At 40.8% G+C, this 24926-nt stretch overlaps 2 protein-coding genes across 2 annotated transcripts in view; one reads left to right on the forward strand and one right to left on the reverse strand.

The window, feature by feature from the left end:
* Nucleotides 1–94, reverse strand: part of SLC25A15 (solute carrier family 25 member 15) — a 13806-nt gene extending 13712 nt beyond the window's left edge. The window contains exon 1 of the mRNA XM_042014058.1: nt 7–94. The gene's annotated coding sequence lies outside the window, so the exon portion shown is untranslated. The remainder of the gene's footprint in view (nt 1–6) is intronic.
* Nucleotides 95–3229: 3135 nt separating this feature from the next.
* MRPS31 (mitochondrial ribosomal protein S31) lies at nt 3230–23257 on the forward strand. The gene is made up of 7 exons (XM_042014201.1): nt 3230–3338; nt 5560–5847; nt 6524–6682; nt 11117–11263; nt 13498–13571; nt 17793–17936; nt 22899–23257. The coding sequence occupies exons 1-7, from the start codon at nt 3241–3243 to the stop codon at nt 23108–23110; spliced, it is 1122 nt and encodes a 373-aa protein (XP_041870135.1). The 5' UTR covers nt 3230–3240; the 3' UTR covers nt 23111–23257.
* Nucleotides 23258–24926: the final 1669 nt, after the last annotated feature.

The following is a 24926-nucleotide window of genomic DNA, read 5'->3' on the forward strand; positions in this document are numbered from 1 at the left end:
ACTCACCGCAGCCGCCGCCCGCCCGAGCCGCCTCTGCCCCGAAATAGGCGGCGATGGAGGCGGCGCGGCCCCGCCGCGGCCCCGGGGAAGGCGCGGGCCGGGCAGGCGGCGGGGGGGCGGCGGCGCTGGGTTCTGTCTAAGCTGGGGCTGGGCTGTGTTTCGGCTTACTGAACAGGATGCAACCGAATTTATGAATTAAAACCACTTATTTTTTATTATTATTTTTAAATTTCTTGGTGGTTTTGGTCTTTTTTTAAAAGTTTTTTTAAAATTTTTCTTATAGTTGGGTGATTTTGTTGTTATTGTTGTTGTCGGGGTTTTTTTTTGTTTTGTTTTGAAGGATTTATTTAGGAATTGCGTACCCTGAAATAACAACAATCTGTGTATACAGAGGAACTGCTGTGACTCCCGAGACACTCTCCTAAGCTGTCGCTTTCATGATCCCGGTTTTTCGGATCTCTGAAGTGGCATAGAGTGACCTAAACCACTATGACGAGGGCTAATACTGCTTTTCTCAGCTGAAACTACACAACTTTTTTTCCCCTTTTGATTTGCAGTTACCTGAAATGCTTGCGATAAGGCTCATCATGAACAATGTCTGGTTGAAAGCAGAAGGACACTGTACAGTCTGTGGCAAGGTAAATGAGCAGTAGCCATAATCAGTGATCAGTCATACCTGAGATACTCTGCCAGAGCAGGCTGTGTTTCTGGGAAGCACTGTATGCCCTGTAATCCCTGTTGAGCTGTATATGTGTTTGCATGGGTTGAGACACGCAGACCTACATATTTCATCTTAGATCCATGGTGTTTTCCACCACATGAAACTGATGGCTCCTACTTTCGAAGTGCAAACCAAGGAAAAAGCAGCATAAATAAAGTTATAAACTTAAATGTACCTTTTCCCCCATCACTTTTAATTAACTGCAGGGTTCACATTTTATTTTCTTATATGTTTATGTAACATACTGGTTGGAGGGGAGCTTAAAGACCATCTAGTTCCAAACCCCCTGCCATGGTCAGGGACACTGTTCATTAGACTGAGTTGCTCAGAGTTTCATCCAACCTGCCCTTGAACACTTCCAGGAGCATCCACAGCTTCTTTGGGCTACCTGTTTCAGTGCCTCACCACGCTCACAGTGATGAATTTCTTTCTAATAACTAATCTAAACCTACTCTGTTTCACTTTGAAGCCACTCTCCTGCTCTCCTTTTGGCTTCCTTCGGGTCTGGAAGGCTGCATTTTGGTTATCATCTTGAAGCATTCTCTTTTCCAGGCTGAACAATCCCAATTCTCTCAGCCTTTCCTTGTAGGGGAGATGCTCCAGCCCTTTAATCAACTTGGTGTTCCTCCTCTGGACTTGCTCCAACAGGTCAATGTCCTTCCTGTTCTCCTCACCCCAGAGCTGGATGCAATACTCCAGGTGTGGCAATTGTTAATGAAGAACAGCCTAGGTTAAAAATTATTTTAGAAATTGAATTTTAATTTCTTTAATGAAAAAAAAAAAAACCCAAAACCAAAACCTGAGTCTGTTGTAATTAGTGATTTTGAGTTAATTGTGCATCTCAACCTGCAATACTTAGAAATTACTGTTTCATTGCAAAGAATTTTTACCTGTGTGCTGAGTTCTTTTTTAGCAGAACTGCAGCACTGTTGGAAGATCCAGTTGGTGAAAGCCATCTAAACTCCTAATGCAATGAAGCTTGTGATTAAGATGCCATTAAACCACATGCTGTCTGCCATAACATTTTGCCAGCTGAAACATCAGGCCTTGACCATTTCAGGGTGCTTCTTCATAGCCACATTCCTCGGGCAGACCACCAGGCCCGATCTGCTCTTATCTGGCCCCTGTATAAAAGATGGAGACGGTGACAGTAGCTGGAATGCTGCCTGGGAGCGTTTACAGCCCTGGAATGCAGCACTACAACGAGCATATCGCCACCACGTGGCTATTTCTGCTGCCTGCACCCGTGGCTACTCAGCCGAGTTGTACCTTTTGTCCATGCACTGCGCTGTTGTGGAGGGCTTTTTTGTTTTAAAGAAGAATTTATTTAGGAATTGCATACCCTGAAGTAACAACACTTTGTGTGTGTAGGAAGACCATGGAAGAACTGCCATAACTCCCGAGAGACTCTCCTAAGCCGAGGTATCAATTTGTTTGGAGCTTAACTTTGAGCTTCCCCTCAAAGGATTTAGGCATGACAGAAATGGGACATGTGTGCAGAGACTTTGGCTTGTAAGTGCTTTGCAGGAATGTGGAAGTTCTTCCTGGCACTCAAGGGGTCTGGTGATTGACTTCGGGATGTGATGGTCCACTGGGTGACAGAGTGGCACAACTCCTCTTCAGCTGAGTATTTTAGTAGTGGAGGGATGGGTGACCTCTGGGAGATGGAAAGCTGTCAGGGAGATGCCATGGAAACTTGTCTGATGCAGGAAAGGAAAGGGTTCCCTTGCAAGGTGTGTTTCTGTCCATTCTGCAGGGTACCAGCAGTCCAAGGCTATCTCTTGGGCCCTATACCATCTCCAGCCAACCACAGAGAAACATTTGCTCCCTGTAAGCCAGTTTGCCTTTCCTAATTCATAGGGAAATCCTCATTATCCAGGAGGACTAATGTCAGTTCGTGGCAAGTATTGTCCCAGAATAGCAGCCAGAGCTGCAGAAACATCAAAACTCACCCAGCACCTTGCAGTGGATGTTGTTCAGACCATCTGGAGAGGTGGGTCAAGCAGGACACTAGCACGTGGGCTTGGGCATGGAGAAAAAGCGCGATGGCTTTTGCAGGCAAGGCCTTACGCAGGGACAATGGTTTGTGTACTGATGTGCTACGGTCAGCTGCAAGAGATGGGACAGTGCTGGCCTTTCCAGAGTAGATTGCACTAATGAAGTGAAGACCTGGGGACATTTTGGAACCATTTTTCAGAAGGATGCATGCCCTACCCTCATGTCTCTCTTGCACAGAGGAGCCCAGAACTGGACACAGCTCTCCAGATGTGGCCTCAGCAGGGTTGAGCAGAACAGGATTCCCCCGATCCGCTGGCAGTGCTCTCCTAACACCCCTGAGCTCCTGCCGCCGAGCGGCAAAGCTGCAAGGGACAGAGTCCGCGTCCGGGACGGGTTTGCCAGCGAGCGGCTCCCGGGCGGGGCCGGGCGGAACGCTGCTGCGCGGAACGCCCGTGCGCGGCCCCTGTTCCCGGCCGGCGGAGCCGGGAGCGCGGGACGCAGCGGCGGGTGGCGGTGCCGCCATGTGGGGCCGCGTGCGGGGCCCCGGCGGCCTCGCGGCGCGGCTGCTCGGGGCGGCGGCGGTGCGGCCCCACGGCCGGCCCCACGGCGGACCCCACAGGTACCGTCCTCCCCTCTTCCTCGCCTGGCCGACGGTGCCGGCGCTGGCCGGGCACTGCCGTGAGGCCGGGCCGTGCCCCAAGGCGCGGCCTTCAGAGGGACGGGGTTCGCCTGTCCTGCCGGGGTTGGGGTGGCGGTGACACCGGTGGGGAGAGGGCACCGGGGAGCGGAGTCGGGTAGAGGGGAGTGGCGTGGGCCGTGTTTCTCGTGCTGCTTTCCTTGCCAGCCTTCCTGTCTTGGAGCATGTGTGACCTGTAGTTTTGCAGCCTGTATCAGCAGAGCGGCGCTGCTGTTGGGCATTGCTGTACCTGCCCAAAGCACGGGCTGAGAGCAGTATTTGGGAGCTCTTTTTCGTTTTTACTAAAAGATTTTAAACTGCTTTTAATGACAGCTCGGTTGTGCGTTCATTTTTTTTTTTTTTTTTTTAATTTCAAAGCTCCTCGATTTTTTTGAACATGCACCGATGCTGTGATGGCCTCATGTACAAAGCAGCTCGGGTTCTTTGGTAGCTGTGTTTGCTCTCTGAGGCCAAGCTCCCCAGCAGAAGGCAAACTGGATGGTAGGTGAAATACAGGGATGCAATGTACTGCTGGCTTTAAGTGCCTGAGCCTTTCTGTCTTGCTGTGCTTTTCTGACGCTGTAAGATAAGATAAGGCTGAGAAAGTTGGAGCTGTTCAGTGTGGAGAAGAGAAGGCTGCATGGAGACCTCACAGCAACCTTCCAGTATCTGAAGGGGGCCTACAGGGAAGCTGGAGAGAGACTCTTTGTCAGGAATATGGGTACAAATTACATCAGGAGTAATGGGTACAAATGGAAAGAGGGGAAATTTAGGTTAGGTATTAGGAAGAAATGCTTTTGCTTGAGGGTTGTGAGATGCTGGAAGAGGTTGCCCAGGGAGGTTGTGGATTCCCCAACCCTGGCAGTGTTCAAGGCCTTGAGTGACGCAGTCTAGTGGGAGGTGTCCCTGCCTATGGCAGGGAGTGTTAGGACTAGGTGATCTTTAAGGTCCCTTCCAACCCCTTAATATTCTATGTTTCTATGATTTCTGAATGGTTACATAGTTTTAAGGAGCATGCAGCCTGAATTAACGACAAAGGAGTTTGTCAAAGACCTGTGCAGAACAGTGCAGTGTAAGACAGCAGGGCTCCTACCATCTTCCCAGTAACAAGGTTCTGAAGCTTATCCTTAAGTTTTCCTGTTGCTTCTCAGCATTGAAATTTAGGGTTTAATGCTGACAATTTATTAAGTGCAGAGTGACCCAAGTCTAATGCCTGCTGAAGCTGGCAGATTTTCCTCTTTTAGCCAAAGAGAGATGTGTGTGAGGAGGAGAGGTATGTCACAATACCTTCAGATTTGTGGACGTGTTTTAAGATCTGTTGAAGTTTTTTTATTTTGAGTCAAAATAAATGTTTAATTCTTTTCTTTATTTCTCTAACTTGAGGGTGATTTTTAAACAATGTAAGTAATTGTGAATGTAAAGGTTTAAATACTTCATTTTAGAATGTTATAGAGAACAGTTCTTTGAATTTTATGACAGTTTGTCTAGAGAATGCACTTGTGTCTGTGTAGCAGAATCTTCTGGCAGCTCATGCTGTCCCTGGCTTCACATCCTCAGCTGCACTGTCAGTTTCAGCTTCTTTGCAATGATGTGCTAAACTGAGCAGAGGAGCTATAACCCAAATAACTTTTCTGTTTGTTGCTGGGTTACCTTGCAGCAGAATCCATGTTGCAGAGTGGGGGAATGTGATCTGTAGTAGTGCCACAAGTGTGAAAACATGTGAAGTTAAGTGTGTGTGTACAGTCTTTTTTCAGATGGCTGGGAGTGATCTCTTTATTGACTCATATTAAGAGTTTAGGTGAGTTTTCTATAGTACCAATGAATTTAAGTATCAGGTACGAGTAAATTTAAACTTGCTCTGCTACATAATGCAGAAATACTTTAAAAGTTTTAAGTTCTTGTATTTCCTCCACAAATAAATGGTGTGTAAAGTTGTTTACTTCATATTTTGGATGAGGAAACCATAAGTAGGAGTTGGAAATGGTGTCCCAGCCCTTCTTAGAAGTCAAAAGGTACATGTTTGACATGTACTTAACATACTCAGGTTGCACTCAGTTGGGCCTAGACAGTTGTAACTGTTGTTTTGGGTTTTTTTGTAGGTTTACAAAATTCAGCCTTGGACTCTATTTGTAACTTCTGTTGTCTAACTTTGTATATCATCTAGCAAACAGGAACTTTTCAGCACAAGCAGCGTGCTTTCTACTGACAAAGATAAATCTGCTGCTTCCAAAGACAGCACACCTGGAGGGGCATCAAAGAGACAGGAGGATGGAGCAGAAACACCAAAGCAGCAGCTGTTAGACATTATTAGTAATATGAAAGTGGAAGTGAGCTACAGGAAGAAACTCCAACAATTAAAAGCCAGTGAGAGGAAAAAGCAAGCCCTGAACAAGCTGGAAGGCCCAGACAGTGAAGGTTCTGTGCCTCACGGAACTACAGAAGACACCCAACGGTACAGTGTGACACACTTTTCTTAGCCTGCTTTATCCTTATTTCAGTCTTTTTTTCATTATTTAGGACAAAATAAACCATCAAATGCCATTTCCAAGAGTGGAAAAGAATCTTGTGAGGGAGTGTGGTGCATAGTTGTAGACTGGAGTAAATCAGAGGGGAGAATCTGGGAAAAAGATGCTGCATGCTGTCTACCACATGCTGCCTTTTTCTACAGTGAGACTGTGGAAAGGTAGCATTAGCTGTGGAAAGTTATTTTAATGGGACAGGGGAAATGCTGTTCAGATAAAATACAATGAAATGGAGGAAAAAGGAAAAAAAAAATTAAGAATTAAGTCTTTGGAGCTGCTCCTGTCCACAATGTGTTACATCATGTTTATCACCCCACAGGTCTGTGCTGCCAGTAGTCTTCAAGCTGTGTCTGAGGGGCTGTGCAATGGCACAGAGCTGCCATTTCCCCGGGCTGGGGAACAAGAGCTTGTCTGAGTCATTTAGCGTTTCATGATTAGGGCAGTATGGGGCAAACCTGCCTGTCCTGCTGCCCACCCCCATTTGGGAAAATATCTGAATAGCTTCTGAGTTATTAAGATATAAGATGGCAGTACAGAAATGACAATTTAAATCTCTTAAAGGCTTGTTTTTTTTTTTTGTTTCTGTGTCTGTTGTGTCTCTTACAGAGGCAAGCCTTTAAATCCAGAGCTGGTGAAGGCTGCTTCTGCGGTTGCATCTTCCCTTCCACGCAACAAGAAACAGACAGAATCAGAACTCCTTGCACAACTAAGAAGACATGAAGAAACCACAGATAAACAGAAGAAGGGGGGAACTGTTAACATACGGTCTGTGTATTGATTGTTTTTCTCAATTATGTTTGAAATTCTGATTTTGCAATGTCATCCTGAAGGTGACTTGCCTTCTGTGTTTGAAAGATGGCGCTAAAAGATACCTTTGGACAGTTTATCCTTGGGATTAATGAATATTGGTAACATTATTGATCTGGCTATACCAAACTCTAAATTTTGCCATTATCTTTCTAAAATGTTTTTGCAGAAACAGAATTACTTCCTTGGACAGGATCATTGCTTTCTTGGACAGGCTAGCAAAATAACAGCTCTTTTTTTGAGTTTGGTTGGGGTTTTTTTGCCACAAGCTTCCAAAATTCTCACACAATGGATGGATTTGTAGACGTTTCAGACGTTCTGTCTGGACTGGTGAATTTTCATGACAGCTCTGCAGAGCTGAGCTAGAGCAGCTCTGTTTATAGCCCCACCCTTCCTTTCAAAACTTTCCAGTCAACGCATGAAACTCATCTCTTGGCTTAACTGTGTTTCCAGTGTGGCTTTCAAACAGATGAGAAACATTTGTTTGGAAACTCAAACAGTTGTGCGGCTCTTTTGGATGATGGCTAAAGACAGATTTTTCATTCTGTTTTTTTTTCAGCTAGCATTCAAATAACTACTCAGAAAATGAGGCATTAAATCCAGGTGAAATGCTGAACCAAACAGAAAATTGGGTTGTTACCAAACTACGAATGTGAAACCTTTCTTTATGTCTGTTTACAGTGCGAACTGCAAGCTGCTTATCTTAGTTTTATTCTGTGAAAGTGAATTTGTCCCAACCAAGGATTTGAGCTTAACCCATCTATTATTATATGTAGGTTATGTGTACTATTTATTACTTGTAGGGATCAGTAAAGGATCTGCTGGAATGATTATCAATGTACTGCAAACAGAGCTAATGATGTTTGTGGGTGATGTCTGCCTGAGTGGAAATTAAGGAAGAAAGAGACAGATGCTTGCTGACAGGTTGAGTTAGATGATTGCAGTGTCTCTGCTGGGGTGTCCAATGCTCACTGAATAACTTCATTAAGTAAAATATCTGCTCTTCAGATATAAGGACTGTTTATATAGAGCGTATGTTCATTAAACTGTTAATTACCAGGGAGCTTGTTCCCTCTCTGTCACTGGGCTCTTTAGAAGGGCAGAGTACACAAATATCTTAATAGTGGCATGGGCTGTGGGTGGCCAACTTAAATGTAATTCAAATGTACTTGAGTACCTGAGATGTTGGAGGACCATGGAGATACTGACTGAGCTAATCTGTGCAGTGGCTAACCTGGAATGTGCCTGTCTCCCTTCCTTGGGGTGCACATGCTCCTGTCTAGGTGTGGTTTGTCTGCCTGTTGGCATCACAGGCTCACTCTCTCGTCACCTATGGCACTTTCCCTGAAGCACTGACCCAGCTCTGGCTGCAGTGGAAGAAAGACGGTGACTAAGGAAGTCGTAGTCAAAGCAAAAAGGGTTTTTTTCTCTTGAAAGAGAGTTTAAATTCTTCAGAAATTTAAAAGCTATATAGCGCCTCTGTATTTTTGTTTGATGGGTTAAGATACGATGTTACAATATTTTATGATGTGCTTGGGGATGAAGCACTATCGTTAAAAAAAGGCATTTTCCTTAACCAGAACCAGCCTTTTTGGAGTGTCATGGCTGGCTTACATTGGCAAGTTCTATTCCCTGAGGCAGCTTTGTGACCTAGCTTGTTTCCCCTAGCAAATACACTCCTCCTCCTGCCGCCATTCGCTGAAAAGTGTTAGTTTTCTTCCTTAAGAGTTAGGTACCAGAAACTCTTATCAGTGGGTGAATTTTCAAGAAAGATCAGCAATTTGTGCTGATTTTCATGATAAAAAACTTGGTTATAGTAACATTTTAGAGTTAGTACTGACTTTTAGGTCTTTGAGATAAATACAGTACTTTCAGGTGTCTGACTAGTGTTTAAAAATGTTTTTTACAAAGCCCAGCAGCCCTCAGACTTGATTTTGCATGATTTATGCTCCATGATACCTCAATCCACAAAATGCATGAAAGTGTTTTTAATATATTAGAAAGCATTCACTTTTGTTCATACATGATTATTTTGAGTTTTATTTGACAGTAGAAGAATACCTGCAATTTAACTTTGCATCTTTTTCTAGAAAGGTTTTGCATTCAATATACTGTCACATTTTAAAAGCCAATATATATTCCTCAGTTATTTACAATATTTAAAAATTAGATACTTTCACAAGCAGTAGAGCCACATATGCTGAACCACAAAAAAAGCTGAATACTGCTGTTGTGATTTATAGTATGTAATGAGTTGTATGTTGTCCAGATCTTTTGTACAAATTATTTTTACCAGGCTTGTGGAAAGACCTCCAGAGGTCACTGTTGTATGCAGTCATCTCATTGCTGTAGCAAGCACGAGGACAGGGCATTCCTGTCTAGGAGGGGAAAATATTAACGATACAGGAGTTTATTTTTCTCAGTGTGGGCTGAAGTTTCACTCGATGGAAATCACAACAGTGCTGCACCAAAATAAAATCTGCAGCCCTACAATTTGAGCTCCTGTTTTGGGTGAACAAGAAAAGTAATTCAGAGCTTTGGCTAGAATATATCCAAAGCTCCTTGGGTCTCCGTTTTAAATATTATAATTATTGGCTGATAATCATGAAAGAGAGAGAGTCTGTGGTTATTACAAAAGTCCTACCACTTCTCATCTCTGGAAGGCAGGTGTATTTAGGAACTTCAGTTTTTAACATCATGTTGGAACATGAGGTAGTATGTAATATCTAATCACTATGGGTACACCGGAGTTGCAGTGTGACTTCTTAAACTGATGTTTTTTATTTCAAAAGGCATTAAAAAATCTTTGTAGTTTTACTTTTGTTAGTACAGGTGCACTTTTAATGAGTGATGAATGTTGCTGCCAGAAACATTCATACACCTACCAACGGTAGGGGTGACATTAGGATTTCCTGGTGAGGAACATGATGCCATTGACTGTGTTCTGATAGTTTGGTAGTGTAGTCTTTCCACATCAACAGTGCAAAACTGCAAGTAAGTCAGGGAAGAGAGCTTCTCTGAGCAATCCCGACTGCCCCGAAGCACGGGAACACACCAGCCTTTTAGGTCACAGCTGAGTCAAGCTGTTGGGCTGGGCTGTGTGTGGCTGACCTTAGGAATTATGTCCCTTTGACCCTCATAAGTGTGTCAAGCCTCTGGCCCAACACCAGCTTACTAATGCCAGTAACCATTTCATAGAGTAATTTCTAATGTGAGATATGCAACTAATCTGAGATTGCTTTTTATTTAAAATTAAAATGAAACTATTTAAAACTTGTTTCCAGATGCCTTTATTTCAGAGTAGGTACAAGAAGAGCTATGCTATTCTTGTTCTGCCATTTGAAACCACATCTTAGACTGAAGAGAAATCATGCTGTGTTTCTGTGGCAATTAGCTTTTACAATTTTCCAGAAGTATTTCTTTCTTGTCAGTAAAATCTCTTTTGACTTAAGCTGCCAAAAGCATAGTTTGAATTTCATTCACATTTTCATAAAATGGATAACACAGCATTTTTGACTTGGCCTATTTTTATTTTTTGAGACCATGTTTATGTCTTAAAACTTGAACACTGCAGTTTGGGATGACTGTGTGTGAGTGGAAGTGGTTGGGTGGAGAGAAGGCTGTGAGGAAGAGTTACCAGCTTGGCCTTTGCCAGCCAGCAGAGTTACCAGTGAAGGGGGCTCACGGGCAGGGGCAGAAAGGGGCCGTGGTTTGCCCTTTGCGATCAGAACGAGCTGTGTACGGTGCTGGAAGAGATCAGAGCATTTGCTCTTCACGTATGATTTTCACTCCAGAATTACGAAGGAAGATGTGGTCTGTTAATGCTGTAATATGATTATGCAATGCAACAGATTGCAGTGGATCAGGAAAGGTGACCTACTTATTAGGGTGGCATGATTGGCCCATGTCAGCTGATGTGTGAAGGCAAGATTCCTTTTGGTCTGCAGCAGCACAGCTCTGTCCCTGGGCAGTGTTGGTTCCTGTCCAAAAAGCTGGTGATTTTTGCCTCCCTATTTCAGCCTGTTTCTTGTACCCAGAGAAATTCCCCATTTGCTTGAGCACAACATACCTAGTACACTCAGTGAATATTGGTATACATTTTTATGATTTTTTTTTTTAGTTAGAAACTAAATAATTTAAAAGAAGGCATTCATTGTAGATTAAATAGGCTAAAGCACCACTTTTCATATACAGAATGCAACAAATAGTTTAAAACATCAGACTTGAATGTTTGATGGATTAAAGATGGATATATTTTGTGAGGAATATATAGTTCTGTCTCATAGAAGCTTATGAAACCAATTGAGAATAGAGTTTCTGGTTAATACATATGACAAACTTCCTTGCTTTTTCAATTTGTTGAGTTTTTACATTTCATGTTTTTAATTTCAGCAACGTTATTTCAGAAATGACAGTTAAAAGGCAGACCCCAGCTCAGAGGAGTGCAAGGATATCCGGTCGCATTTCCTTGCAGTTGGATGAGGATGGTCGAAGAATAAGGCCTGAAAGATCATCAGCTCAGTCTATTGACTCTAGAAGGTATTTTTGCTGTGTTCACTTCCAATAGAAGGCATGCAGTTTCTAGTGGATAATACTTTAAGTTTACTTGTACATATTCATGTTGCAATACTTAAGAGCTTAAAGAAATTGCTTAAGTATTTTTCAAGAAAAGTACTGTTAGCATTGAAATAAATTGTGAGAACAAGGTATTTAATGGTGACCGGCTAATTAAATAAGGTGCATTTTTTTAATATTGCATTTTAGATAATTAAAAGTATTTGGTGCTGAAATGTAATTGTGCTTAACTAGTTTAAATTATTCTTGCCTAAGCATAATACAATTTTATGTCACTTTCTTAACTTCTTGGGAAATGGAGGCTTTGAAAGCTTGCTTTCCTCGTGTGGAAAACTTGATAGTTCCATGTTTAGAAAAGTTTCATCCATTCTGTTGGGATTTTAAAGAGATATTAAAGTTGGTTTATTTATTTATTTATTTATTTATTACCACCTTATTCTGTAATTGATTTTTTTATTATCTGTGTTGTTATAATTGTCTATGAAATTAACTTTATAATTTACCTGTGATTTCAGGTAAATCCTTTATTTTGCTGCTGCATTATGTGGCCACTCTGTTTTTAGTGAATTGAGGAGTGCTCTTACATTTTTGGTTTACTCCTGTAAGCTGTGCTTTCTTGCCTGCAGTCTTTCCATTTTCCCGTGGCAGCTCATCACTGCATTCCTTCTCAATATATTGTTTCTCTAGAAGTTTTTAGTAAGATTAACTTCTCTTGTCATTAATTTACTTTTCAAATGAATCCCTTTTGTGGGGTTAGGGCCTGGAAATTGAGGGAAGCATTTGCGTTTAGGTAGATCATGGTGAAGACAGAAATTGGGTAACAAAGGAAAAGCCTGAGTTTATGGGTGAGCAGGTGTTCAGTATTCTGTGTGTGGTGGAACTGTACTTGGTATGTAACTTCAGAAACAGCACCTTAAAATAGTTTTTTAAATCCCTGTAATGAGTAAACTGTCTCCAGCTTCAGGCCTAAGTTCCCTGCTGCACACCTGAAAATTGAATGGATTTACTTATTAACTGATAGTAGGAAAAGAATGGGTTAGGAAGAATACCTAAGTTTAAGTCAAGTTAGTACATTGCAATGAAATGAGTGATGTTGCTTTATAGTAACTTAAACTTGTCATTTTAAAATAAATGTTCTTCCAAGACATGCATGTATCTTTGGCCAATGTCATTGGGAGTTACACACAGATAGGAAAACATAATCCTAAATCAACATTCTTTTAAGGCTCTGTAACTAAATTGCTCTGTACTGAAATAGATCCAGGGTAGTTTCATCACTAAAAAGTAATATGACAAGAGCAGGTTTGCAGAAGTAGTTGAGACCATTAGAAATCTCCAGTAGATTCAGAAGGGTAGATTTTTAAGGTCAGAAAGGGTAAATCTTGCCAGGGTAACAGTGGATATGTAATAACAAAATGTAGGAACTGTTAGAATTTCAGTGGAAACCTGGAAGTTGGTATGATTAAAAGCATAATTGATTCTAAAGGCATTGGTTTTTGTTTTAATTTATAAAAATTTGATTACTTGTTGAACTATTGCATTTTTAATTACTCTTTTTTTTTTTTTTTAGAATAAGCTTATGGTAATGATAAATTGATTGAAAATAGATGGTCAGAGTGAAATATGTTTATGTTCAGAAGAGAGAGCATCAGGGTGATGCTATTGAAAGTGTACCATAGGGATCTGCTCTGACTCTTTGCTGTAGGGCAAAGAAGGTGGCCGTGTAATCTTCCAAAAGGGCTATTTATGTCATAAAGCAGGAATTACTTGATTTAGCTGTTGCCTTTTCCGTTCCTGAATTGTGCAATATTTTTTTTCAGGGAAAGAACCCAAGTCTTCCGATAGTCGCAACTTTGTAAAATCACTTAAGTACTGTGGTTTGATACTGTTTACCTTTGTTCAGATTCCCAAATATTCCAGTTAAAATTGACTGCAAATACAGTGCTTGATTTATGCTTGTTCTTTCACACGGAAATGTTTTGAGAAGCTCTGTTACAGATGAATAATAAAGTCATAAACACTTTCTCTGATTAAAAGCCTGAAGATTTAGTGAGAGTCACTATTTTTTTTTTTTTTTGTGTGTGTGTCTCCAGAGATCTGTTAGTTCATGAAAATATTTTGTGCTTTTTAATTTGCTATCTGGCAGTGTTGTGAGGTGTTGTGAAATACTAAATATCGGTTTTCTTTTTTGTTTATAGAAGTCTCAAAGTAGGAAAGAGGCTTAATATATTCACCAAGGCTTCTACAGAGCCGGAGGACGCACTGAAAATAGGTTAGTGGAAATTCAGTAATGAAGAATGCAATGAGGCTAAATTCTGCATTTTCAGAATATCAAGAGATTTTTGTGAGGAGACATGACCTGTTCACTTTCTGCTTTCAGACTGATAAAAGAAATTACTACTTTGATGTAGCTGTTATTTTTACCAGGTGAAACTTCCATGCAGTGTAATGGAAGGTTTTCTGTGCTGATCAGGGCACTCTGTACATGATCTTAAAGGGTATAACTGGCTTTTTGTCACAAAGGTCAGTGTTATTTCTGTGTGTGTAAAGCCAGCCTGGAGGATGGGTATGTTGGCTCCAGCTTATTTGGTCAAGTTGCAAGGAAATGCGAGGCTGTGATCCCAAGGAAACAAACATGCCCTGCAGGCGGCTACACATAAGCAGGGTAGTAGAAATCCAGGACTACACATTGGATTGCTGTGGGGCCTTTTGTTTAGTGTTCCAGATGGAGCTGGGAAGATCCCATCTGTGACTGACGAATGACTCCTTGCTTCACCTGTTGTAAAGTCCTTAATGTATGTTTAGAATTGTAGAAAGTTTGGGTTGGAAAGGACCTTTAAAGGTCACCTGATTCCAACCCCCCTGCAATGATCAGGTACCTCTTCCACTAGATCAGGTTCATCAGGGCCCCACCCAATGTTCCCAGGGATGGGGCATCTACCACCCCTCTGGGCAACCTGTTCCAATATGTTGCCACCCTCATTTGCAAAAATTTATTCCTTTTGTCTAGTCTGAATCTGTCCTCTTCTAGTTTAAAACCACTGCTCTTTGTCCTGTTGCAGTGAGCCCTACAAAAAATCCTGTCTTCATCTTTCTTACAAGTTCCCCTTAAGTATTGAAAAGATTGAATAAAGTCAGCCTGGAGCCTTCTGTTCTCCACAAGGAACAACCCCAGCTTTTCTCAGCCTTTCCTCTTAGGAGGGATGTTCTATCCCTCTAGTCATCTTCATGGCCCTCCTCTGGACCTGCTCCAACAGGTCCATGTCCCTCCTGTGCTGAGGACCCCAGAGCTGGATGCAGCACTGCAGGTGGGGTCTCATGAGAGTAGAGGGGCAGAATGTTCTCTCTCAACCTGTTGGCCAGGCTTCATTTTATGATTGCAGTTGGCTTTCTGGGCCGTGAATGCACATTGCTGGCTCATGTCCAGTTTTTTATCCACCAGTCTCACTAAACCCTTCTTGACAGGACTGCTCTCAGTCCATCCCCCAGCCTGTGTAGATGCTGGAGGTTGCCCCAACCCAGGTGCAGCACCTTGCACTTGGCCTTGTTGAACCTCATGAGGTTCCCATGGGGCCACTTTTTGAGCTTGTCCGGATCCCTCTGGATGGCATCCTGTCCTTCAGTGTGTCAGCTTTACCGGTCAGCTTGGTGTCACCTGCAAATGTGTGAGGGTGCACTCAATCCCACTGGCTGTGGTGTTGATGAAAACACTGAACAATATGGGTCCCAGTATGGATTCCTGAGTGACACCACTTTGTCACTGGTCTCCATCCAGACATTGAGCTCTTGACCATTGAGTGCATGGTCTGGAAAGAGCCTTGGACCATCTGGATGTGACCACCCAACCAATTCCTTATCCACCAAATATACATGCCAAAACTCACGTGAGATAAAAGATACCAAACTAAAGTCAAAACAGGTGTGACCAACCTTCATATTCACTGAATGGCACAGCTCTGCAGGAACAGTCATAATGCTACCTAATAGGGATAGCTTTCACTCATGAACACTTGGCTTTAGTAGGCTGGATTTGGCTAAGAGTGTGTGAATATGGGCAAGTCATGTAAAGAACTCCCTCCCTCACGTGTCTTTGTGAATAATGACACTGCCTTGTTAGCATTGATCTTTAATATGCTGTTTTCCCTCAGCTATTCTGAGGCCCTTTTGAAAAACAGACTTTATTCCAGTGTAGTGACTTAGAACTTTATGTAAAGCCAGCGGCAGAAATAGTTCTCCTCTCTGCTAGCTTATCAAATGGTGAGTATTTGTTTCTGTTTCAAGAGTTGAACTGTAAGTTTTTGCCAGATTCTAGCTGAGTAGTTTTTTACCTTTCTTTTTACACTTGAAACTGCATTAATTTGATTACTTAATTTTTTTACTAAAATGTCAAATAGTGCTATTTGCATATTTTCAGGCAGCTGTGAACTTTCTGAATACAGCCACCTCTATGAAAGTTGTTTATTAGAATAGAATTCAGTTTACTGGTTTTTAAGACTGCCAATATCCTTAAAATTGGTCCATTGTACATGTAAAAATCATGATGAGTGATGTAGTGTTTGTTTTTAACTGTCTTAACAAAAGCAGTGTTCAAGAAAATGGATTTTGAGTTGAATCAAACTCAGGTAAAATGGTGAGAATTTAAGATTTCTTTCTTGCATGAGCAGAATGCAGACACAATGGCTCATAGTAGTCACCCCAGGTAAAAGCTGAGATGCACTTTTTTTTTTTTGGAACACAAAATTGGAATGTGTACAAATTGTGTAAGAGAGCAAATGGACTTTATTGTATTTATAATTAGATGTTAAGAGGTAAGCTTCTTTCAGCCTTTTGTGTGGTGCTTCCTTGTTTAATTCCAGGTAGCTTTGAGGAAATCTACATGGTATGCTGGACCAGGAAGCTGATTACTTGGTTTACTGTCTAAGCTGGATGACAAACATTTTTTTTGGGCGTTAATCTTGGGAAATACCAGTGTCATACTTGATACCTTGATTCACTTGTTTTCACTGTCTTGGTTCATATTAATGGAGATAATGGGTTAAAATATTGCTAATAGATGACAGAAAAGCAAGTTTTGTTTTAAGTATTGAGCATTGATTTTGAAAACTTGAATGTTAACTAGAAAGGAAATTGGCATCCTGAAAATACTCTTCATAACTATTAACATATAAGGTCACTATTATTTTCTGTTTCACATCTTTATCACCTTTACTGCAAGCTTGAAAAATTAGTTTCTGCTTTCCTCTATTAGAGGATTTATTGGTTTCTTTAGGATGTGGACAATAGTTTCATTCTGGTATGTTTCTCATGTTGTCTTATAGCTGTATTTTATTCCTGCCTCCAGCCCTCAAATCAAAGTAGTCAGCTTGGTAATACAGTTCTGGAAATTTCCCTCTTAAGGGGTAATTTGTCTAAGTATATTCTGATTTAACACAAAAAAAACCCCTGAAAACACTTTTTTTTCTGTATGTAAAAATACCATTTGCCCTTTCATTGTGTTTTCTCTTAAAGGAGGGGGGAAGATTTTATTTTTTAATTCAGTTGAGTTGTAAGCCACTGAGCCAAAGATGAAATTATATATTGGCCTGAAGTACTTAAACTCAGGAGTAGTAAAATAATAGGTGATTATTAGTAGTAATGATAATAGGTGGCCATGATCCAGTCCAAGTAGACTGTAATATCTGAATTCATATGAAGATCTGTGTTCCAAGGAGCTTAGGGTGAGTTGATAACAGAGGGAGACAGGAAAACAAAGGGGAGTGCAGCTGAGGCCAGCTCACTCGACAGCAGCCCAAGGCACTCCCAGAGGTCCCTCCCTGTCCTGTGGTAACAGCTTGTTCCCTTCAGTTCAGCGAAGCGGTTCAGTCTGGGCTCGTGACCAGTTCTCCTGGGTGGAGGGACAGGAACTCCTTAAGAAGAGTAACTGCTGCAATATGAGTGCACTTTGATTTAAAAAAAAAAATATATATATATACTTTAGGAAAGGTGCATCCCTAAAGGAGCTGTTTGACTTTGTGAAAAGAATAGGAAATCATGATTTCTCGAGCCCGAGAGACAAAAACTGGGATGCTAAGAGAGTTGGGGAAGGAATTGCCATCACTTGTAGATTTGTTTCCCTGGAGGAGAATAGTAGTTGTGAAGAACCTGAAAACTCCTGTAGAAGTAAGATTCCTTTAGCACAGTGCACCAGTCGAGTTCAGAATTTGTTGTATCCACAGTTTTTAAAAGACAAAACTGAAGAATGATTGTGGAAAAATTAAATTATTGCTTTATGTGAAAGACTTAAAAATAAATATTCCCCTAGGACCTCAGAATTTAATGAACTTTCTTGTCAACAGAGAATTCTCATTTGAGAAAGGTGATGCTGGTATCTAAGGTAGAAAAATTTGCACAGCTGATAGTACTAGTCTCTGTAAAGATTGATGTTAATGGACTTTATTTTAGCTAGTGAAAAGTCTTTGGTGCCTTACAGATCTTTATAAAATTTCTTTTTTAGTGTCTTCACCAACAATTTGGGATCTGGAGTTTGCAAAGGAGGTTGCAGCAGTAACTGCACAGCCTCCCCGAAATGGTTTTGAGGAGATGATCCAGTGGACAAAAGAAGGAATACTGTGGGAGTTCCCAATTGACAATGAAGTTGGTATGTGCGCTGTGAGCTTTTATTATCTGTCTCAATTTATCTTTTCTGAAAATTAGAGCATGTTTGACCTTTGACTGTTTTAACCCAGTGTTTCAGCTATGAGTCATGCTTTTGATACTAAACAAATATAACTTCCCGACTGTCCTAGATCAGAGATGCTTCAGATGAACTCATTCTGGCACTCTTCAGGTGAAGTCTTGCAGGTGGTTTGGCTGATCTGAGGACTGGCTGCTGCCAAAAAGGGGACAACTCCCTCCCACCCTACCCCCCTGATATGTTTAACACCAAAAGGCTGTTCAAGTCTCTTACGTAATACCTTTTACTCTGCAATTTCTTTAAATTAAGCTCCTAGCAGAAGTTGGGGAATCTTAAAACTCCTGTGCGTGTTTTATAATGCTGATTCTGTTCTTTGGTGTGGCTCTTGGGCCAAGTGTCTAGCCAGATCCCAACCAGCTATCTGCCAGTTCCATATCTGGGCAGGCCAAGTGTTAAACAGTTGTTTGCTCCTTTTGTTCTGTCTGTTTCATAAGGATAAACAGTCACAATATTCACTCACTCTGGGCATCTATGTTAATTAGGCATCTTTGTGCACAGTATTTTCTTTTATTACCATTAAAAAAAAAAAGCTCCGTGTGAAGTTATGCCAGCAGAGAGAGAGAGTGAATGTTAAGGAAGTGAAGAACAACTACACAAAGTGTGCAGTATAGGAAAGGGGACTTCATAACTTCAGGGAGAGCTTGGCTGTGGGTTTTAGGGGTTTTTTTTAAGACTTTAAAGACATCAAACAGAACTGCTTTGTAATGATTCAGTCACTGAAAGCAAAACAGGTTAATATCTGAAGCTGAGAGTCTTTGAAAATCTGTCCTATACTGAGTTGCAAATTGAATAATATGCTTCATTGTTTCTTAATGTTTATTCTCATCCTATTTGGCAGTTTCTTCACAGAACTTAATCACTGCTCCCAGGATTGATCTGTTCCATCATGTAGTAATCCAAGTATACTCTAGTCATGTTTTTGCAAGCTTAAAACCACTGTGGCCAATGGTTTTTGTGTTGTTGTAATGTGGCTGGAACCCTGCTGTCTGGGGCCATCAGTTGACAAAGTGTCTTTGGCGGGCAATGGTTTCCCTGTTGCAGCCGTGCGGCTGGAACCGCGCTGTCTGGGATGGGGCGGGGAATGGACAAAGAGTCTTTACATATAGTTGAAACAAGAATCTTCATTGATTTGTCCACAAAGACTAGTCATGTGGAAAATTCCAGTGGAGCCTTCCAAAACCTGTCACCTCTCAGGGCGAAATACCAAGTCAGTAAATGCTGTCCTATCAGACTGCCAGCCACAGGCTGTTAACCACGTCAGGTGTGTCAAAGCACAGTTAAAAGCTCGAGAACCTCACTCCAGGTATATCAACATGCTGTAATTTCAGTGTCTTTGCAAAAGAAAGATGCCCCTTTCTGCTGTTAATTTTGCAGTTTTGGAGCAGCCGTTTCCCTCAATAGGAGGACGTTACTTCACCTTGTTCTGTATCCAGAAATGTGTGATTATTCTTCTATGCCACAAGCATGTGGCTTTAAAAATATAAGTGCAATTAAATTTTCTGTTGAGGAAGCATGTATACTCAACTTCTAGCATTATGAAAGCTTTTAAAGTTTTAAACTAAATATAAAAAAGAAAGACAACCTCTTATAACTCTTTTTCTTGGCTCCAGAGCATCTCTGGTGTTCTCGTTAGAGTGCTTCACCGAGGCATTGTGCTGTGCTTTGTGGTACCAGGGCGAGGTCATGGTTTTTGAAATTATTTTGGTGTGAACATCTGAAGATGTGGCTAGACATGCTGGCTTGCTACAGTGGCCAGCAGCAGTCTTCCCCCTTCCCCCCTCCCCCCACCTTACTGCCCTGTTGTTTGCTCTTACCTGCATGTCCTTTCCCTTGTCCAATGCAGTTGAAGTCACTGTTAAGCAGAAAATTACCTTTTTTTTCCTCTCCATCTCTCCAGCCTCTGATTAATTTTTACCAGATTAGCAAACCATTAGTATGGCTTGCATAACATTGTTCTCACTCCTTCTTCTTTCTGCTTGCCTGTCCTGCTTCTAAGTAGCTTTAATGCTGCTCTATGATTGCTGTGGCAAAAAATTGGCCTCATTTATTATTTCTGTGCATTTATGCTGTAATTTCTCAAAAAGCTAAAAAGGGCAGTGCAGATTGTAGGTGCTAATTTGCTTTAGCACCTCATTATGAGTAGCAAATGCTTTTGGTGGGCCAGAGATTGTTACTGCACAAGTGATAGAAGGGTCTCAGAAAATGAATTCCTGAGTTGCCTCTGATGGCTTCTGCAGGCAAAAGTTCACCAAGTCCTGTCTAGTTGCTGTTTAGCTGAGCTGCTGTTCCCAGCAGAGAAATATTGGATCATCTTGCCAAGAAGGCTGTTAAAGTTACACAACCATTGCGTCGGGGTTTCTTCAGAAACTCTGGGTCTGTTCTAGGGACCTACTGTAGAGTATGATTGATGTAATTCTAAAAATCCTAAAAGGATAGAATACTTTGTGTTGAAAGGGACCTTTAAAGATAATTTAGTTCAAACCCTCTGCCATGGACAGGAACATTTTTTCACTAGATCAGAATACTCAGTCATCTTTATAACATGTCAGCAGCACTCCCTGTGTTTGGATTGACAAACACATCTGTGTTTGCATTGATATCTTTAAGACGAAGTTGGTCATGTCTTGGAAGGATTAGTGTTTTAGTGAGAGAAATTTCCTAGACTTTCTGTTTTGTAGTATGTGGGGGATTGGAAATAGGATATTGAGAGTGGGTGTCTTCGTGTTTTGAGGTTGAAAAAGAAAATCCTCCACTTTAGACTGCTACCACGCATGTTCTTTCAAATTAAGTTTCTGAGGATAGTGCAAGAGAGGCTGAGGGACAGGCTTGCAGCAGGAGTCAGGGCTTGCTAGGGGTGAGGGGAGTCATTATCTCATCTAATCTGTTCCCACCAGAGGTTTCAGCCACTGATGCTTTGGGCAGTTGTGGTGTCCTTTTTTGTGATGCACACTTTACTTTTTTGAGGACTAAAATATGTGGTCTAACTGAAATATTTGGACTTAACACTTCGTCCCCAAACCATGTACAGTCTTTGGCAAAAGGGAGAGCAGAATACATAATGTAATATTTCCTTCTGACCTGCATTTTTGTGAGTTTTTTTATTGTTTATTTTTTTATTGTTTATTTAACCCAAAGTTGCTTATTTGGGGTTAAAGATGAAAATTGGTGAAATTATTTATTAGACACAATCTCCTGATACCCTGTAACTGTCCCCAGAAGAAGAGCATCCAGAAGGCCAAATTTTACTGTCAGCATTATTCAGATTCTTTCAGTAGTGAGTTTGTTTGGTTTAGTTTTCTTGGATTTTTGAGACTAGTGAAAGTATGGAAATCTGGAAAGGTTGTTAGTTTGAAAAAACAACCAGTAGCATCCAGGTACAGTAAGATTCTACCTCCCCTTGGTGGGGGAAAGGCAGCATGGGTGGCATAGTGAAAGGATCATCACTGCTTCTTGTCCGTGGACGTAGTTTTCCAAGTACAGCAGACCCACGCTTTCTGAAGCTGACATTACCTGGTGTTTTTTATCATAACTTTCAACATAAAGGGACAAGGAGAGGGCTTCTGAAGAAGGAAATGTTCTTTCTTCAAGAACGACGGAGATGAATGTGGTGTGCAACTGGTATTGATGCACTCATGTATTTCTACGAAAAATATAGGTATTTCTCAGCTCCTTCAGATATTGCAGTACCTAAAGTTTAAAGCAGGAAAAAAGTAATACAGACTTAACAAATACAATCTGAGTGACTTCTCCATCCCAGAGATGTGCACTGTTTCTTCTGAAACTGTAGAAACTCTACTATAAAGAAGGAAGCCTAGGACTTATGTGGCTTAATTACCTCAACTTTAATACTCCTGATTTAATTTTATCAAGTAATATAGAAAAACATAACTAGCTAGCTTAGAAAAACATGTATACTCATGTGTATGGGATAGACTTCTCATTTTTGTCATCTGGAAGTGGTGCAATATTTTTCTCTAATAACAGATTTTTATTTAAGGGTGAAAGCAATTTGGGATCAAATAAAAATTTTCATGTATATATAACTGAAGAAAAATCTTTCATTACAAATCCCAGATTGCCTTTTGTTTTTTCCCCTCAAAATTAGGAATGGCAAAAGCAGCCTTTTTTCTCTATGAAGGAATTTGTGTTCTGAGTCTATCTCTACCATCATAGTATGAACAACAGCAAAAAAATCCACAGGACAACAAACAAAAGTTTACCCTATCTCCAATAATCCCTTGTCCCATGTCCTGTGGAGGCTTTTGAATGCATCATCTTTGGTGATGGCTATGACTGTAAAGCAGCTGGTGATATACACAACACTTTCACATCATCATACACTCACATATTCAGAAAATGTCAGAAAAACAAATATCTGTGCCCATTTGATAACAATAGAATGTTAAAAGTATGACTTGGAATGGACATTAAGTGTTTGTTAGCTGTTCAGTATTTGATACTTTATGAGGTTGCCTCATTTGTTCAAGACTAGCTTGTATTCTTTAATCCTCTGCAGAGTTTAGGCAATCAGTGTTCTCTTTGAAAATTTACTAAGAAAGTGCCTGCAATCTGAAAGGTGGTACCAATGATGAATCAAAATTTTTAAGTATTGAACAAACTGGATTTTAGCAAGAAGATTGATTTTTGGTTAGAATTATTCCTCCTACTTCCACCCCAGCATCAGCTTTTATCAAGATTACCAGACAGAAAGTTGATTTAAATATTACATATTCTTAGAAATGTGAGCAGAACCATTAATGTTACTTATTTAAGATTATTTGCAAACTATATTATTTTTTACTTTGTTAAACTTGCTGCTGTATTATGATAACAACTTTGTCTTTTTTTCCTTCATCTTTCTGTTAGGGATGGAGGATGATGCTGAATTTCATGAACATATCTTTCTGGAGAAACACCTCGAAGGCTTTCCCAATGAAGGACCTATCCGCCACTTCATGGAACTAGTCATCTGTGGGCTTTCAAAAAACCCATACCTAAGTGTTAAGCAGAAGGTTGAACATATTGAGTGGTTTCAGAAGTATTTCGAGGAAAAGAAGGAACTTCTTCAAGAGATTTGAGACTTGGGAAAGTGCTGACCCTTGAAATGAAGAATTGTTATGTCAAAATGGATGATTACTTATGGATGGAAATACTGTCAGTGCATAGTGATCATGTGGCCTGAAAGTTGTATTTTAAACAATAAATGGAAAGGTCATCTTTTCTTACGTGTGTTTCCATGTGTGTGTAGGTACTGCAAAAGAAGGAACTGAAAAGCGTGGCTTTTGTAGAATGTGCATTTAAAATTTAATTTATCAGAACTGTTGTCTTTTAGATTTGAAACTACTCTTTGGACAATACAAAATCCTAGGTCTAAATTCCACTTCCTACACCCTTCACAGTTGGACTGTATTTTGACAGGTTGGATCATCTTTCCCACTCTAGAAAACTTGAAATGCTTTCATTTTGCTAATTCCTGAACCACACTGGTGTTGGGATGGTGTTAATCCTTTCTCCCCTCCTTTCACTAACTATATTTATTGGTTAATTTTAAAGTTTTTGGTAATGACAGAGTGATTGGAATGATATGCTTTTTGGTTCTTGTGTTTAATTAAAGGCTGTTGTATCCCTGAGATTTGTGCACAGCATAACACTGGTGAGTTACAGAAAATAACAAGGGAGTGATGTTCCTTAGGGCTCGCTATTGGGACTGGTGCCACCAATAATGGCTTTAAACTCTCAGAGGGATGGTTGTCATTAGATGTTAGGGAGAAATTCTTTGCTGTGAGGATGGTGAGGCACTGAAACAAGTTGCCCAGAGAAGGTGTGGATGCTCCATCCCTGGAAGTGTTCAAGGCCAGATTGGATGGGGCTGGGAGCAGCCTGGTCTGGTGAAAAATGTCCCTACCTATGGAAGAGGGGTTGGAATTAGATAATCTCTAAGGTCCCTTTTAACCTAAACCAGTCTATGATTCTGAAGTCTCTCCTGCCATCCATACATCCATTCTGAAGCTTTTGACTAACTTCCCATCAGTATTGTTTAATTTTAAAAAGGGTCTGAATGTCAAATAAGCCATAAGTGCTGTTTCACTAGAGCAAGCAGTTTTGTGATGACTCAGCTTGGAGCTGGGACCTTACCTCCTGCATCTGCAGGGCTAGAAAGAGGATTTGAACGTTCCTGACAAGGAGAGTTGTTGCCTGCAGATTACATGATGCCACTGCTATTTTCTGTCTAGTTCTGTGATGCTGCTGAAGCAACGTCATCTTTCCTAGATAATCCTTTATTCCAATTAAATGTGTATGGTCATTTATATCTACTGAACTATTGCAGTGTATTTTACTTCAGTTACCTTTTGCTAAATTTTCATCCAGAACTACTCACTTGTAGTCCAAGATTCCGAATGACCATCTTGCTGCTGAGATTTACAGAGCATTTCCAGCCCTGCGTGTTATTCCTTGTTCTCCCCAAACACATTAGCAACTATTGGCACTATAAATACACTCATGTCTCTTTCTCACATTTCCTTGTAACTCAAACAGGAAGGAGGATGAATACAGAATTTGGTATAGAATGAAGATAAAACACTGGCCTTGTATGCAAATTGATTTTAAATGAGAATTACATGAAAGCAAATGAAAAACGAAGAGTCGGCCTTTTTCTATGAGTTGGAATATTGTTGCTGTGTTCTGCTCATCTCCAGGACGTGAGTTTGCCCTTCTGGCAAAGGAAAAGACTTGGGCTGTGGAAAGGAAAAGCAACTTTTTGACTTTCTGACTGTAAGAACAGCAAGATTCAAGTTTTGCAGAATTTTTAGAGGCTTCCTTGCTTTGGAATGGAGAGAGTGAGAATTATATCAAAATATCTCCATTTGGTACTACGATAGTTTTAATTTTTGG

The sequence above is a fragment of the Corvus kubaryi genome, unplaced genomic scaffold (assembly GCF_017639235.1).
Source record: "Corvus kubaryi isolate FWS band 111438036 unplaced genomic scaffold, C.kubaryi_AGA036_p1.0 split1-65, whole genome shotgun sequence".
Taxonomy (NCBI): Eukaryota; Metazoa; Chordata; class Aves; order Passeriformes; family Corvidae; genus Corvus; species Corvus kubaryi.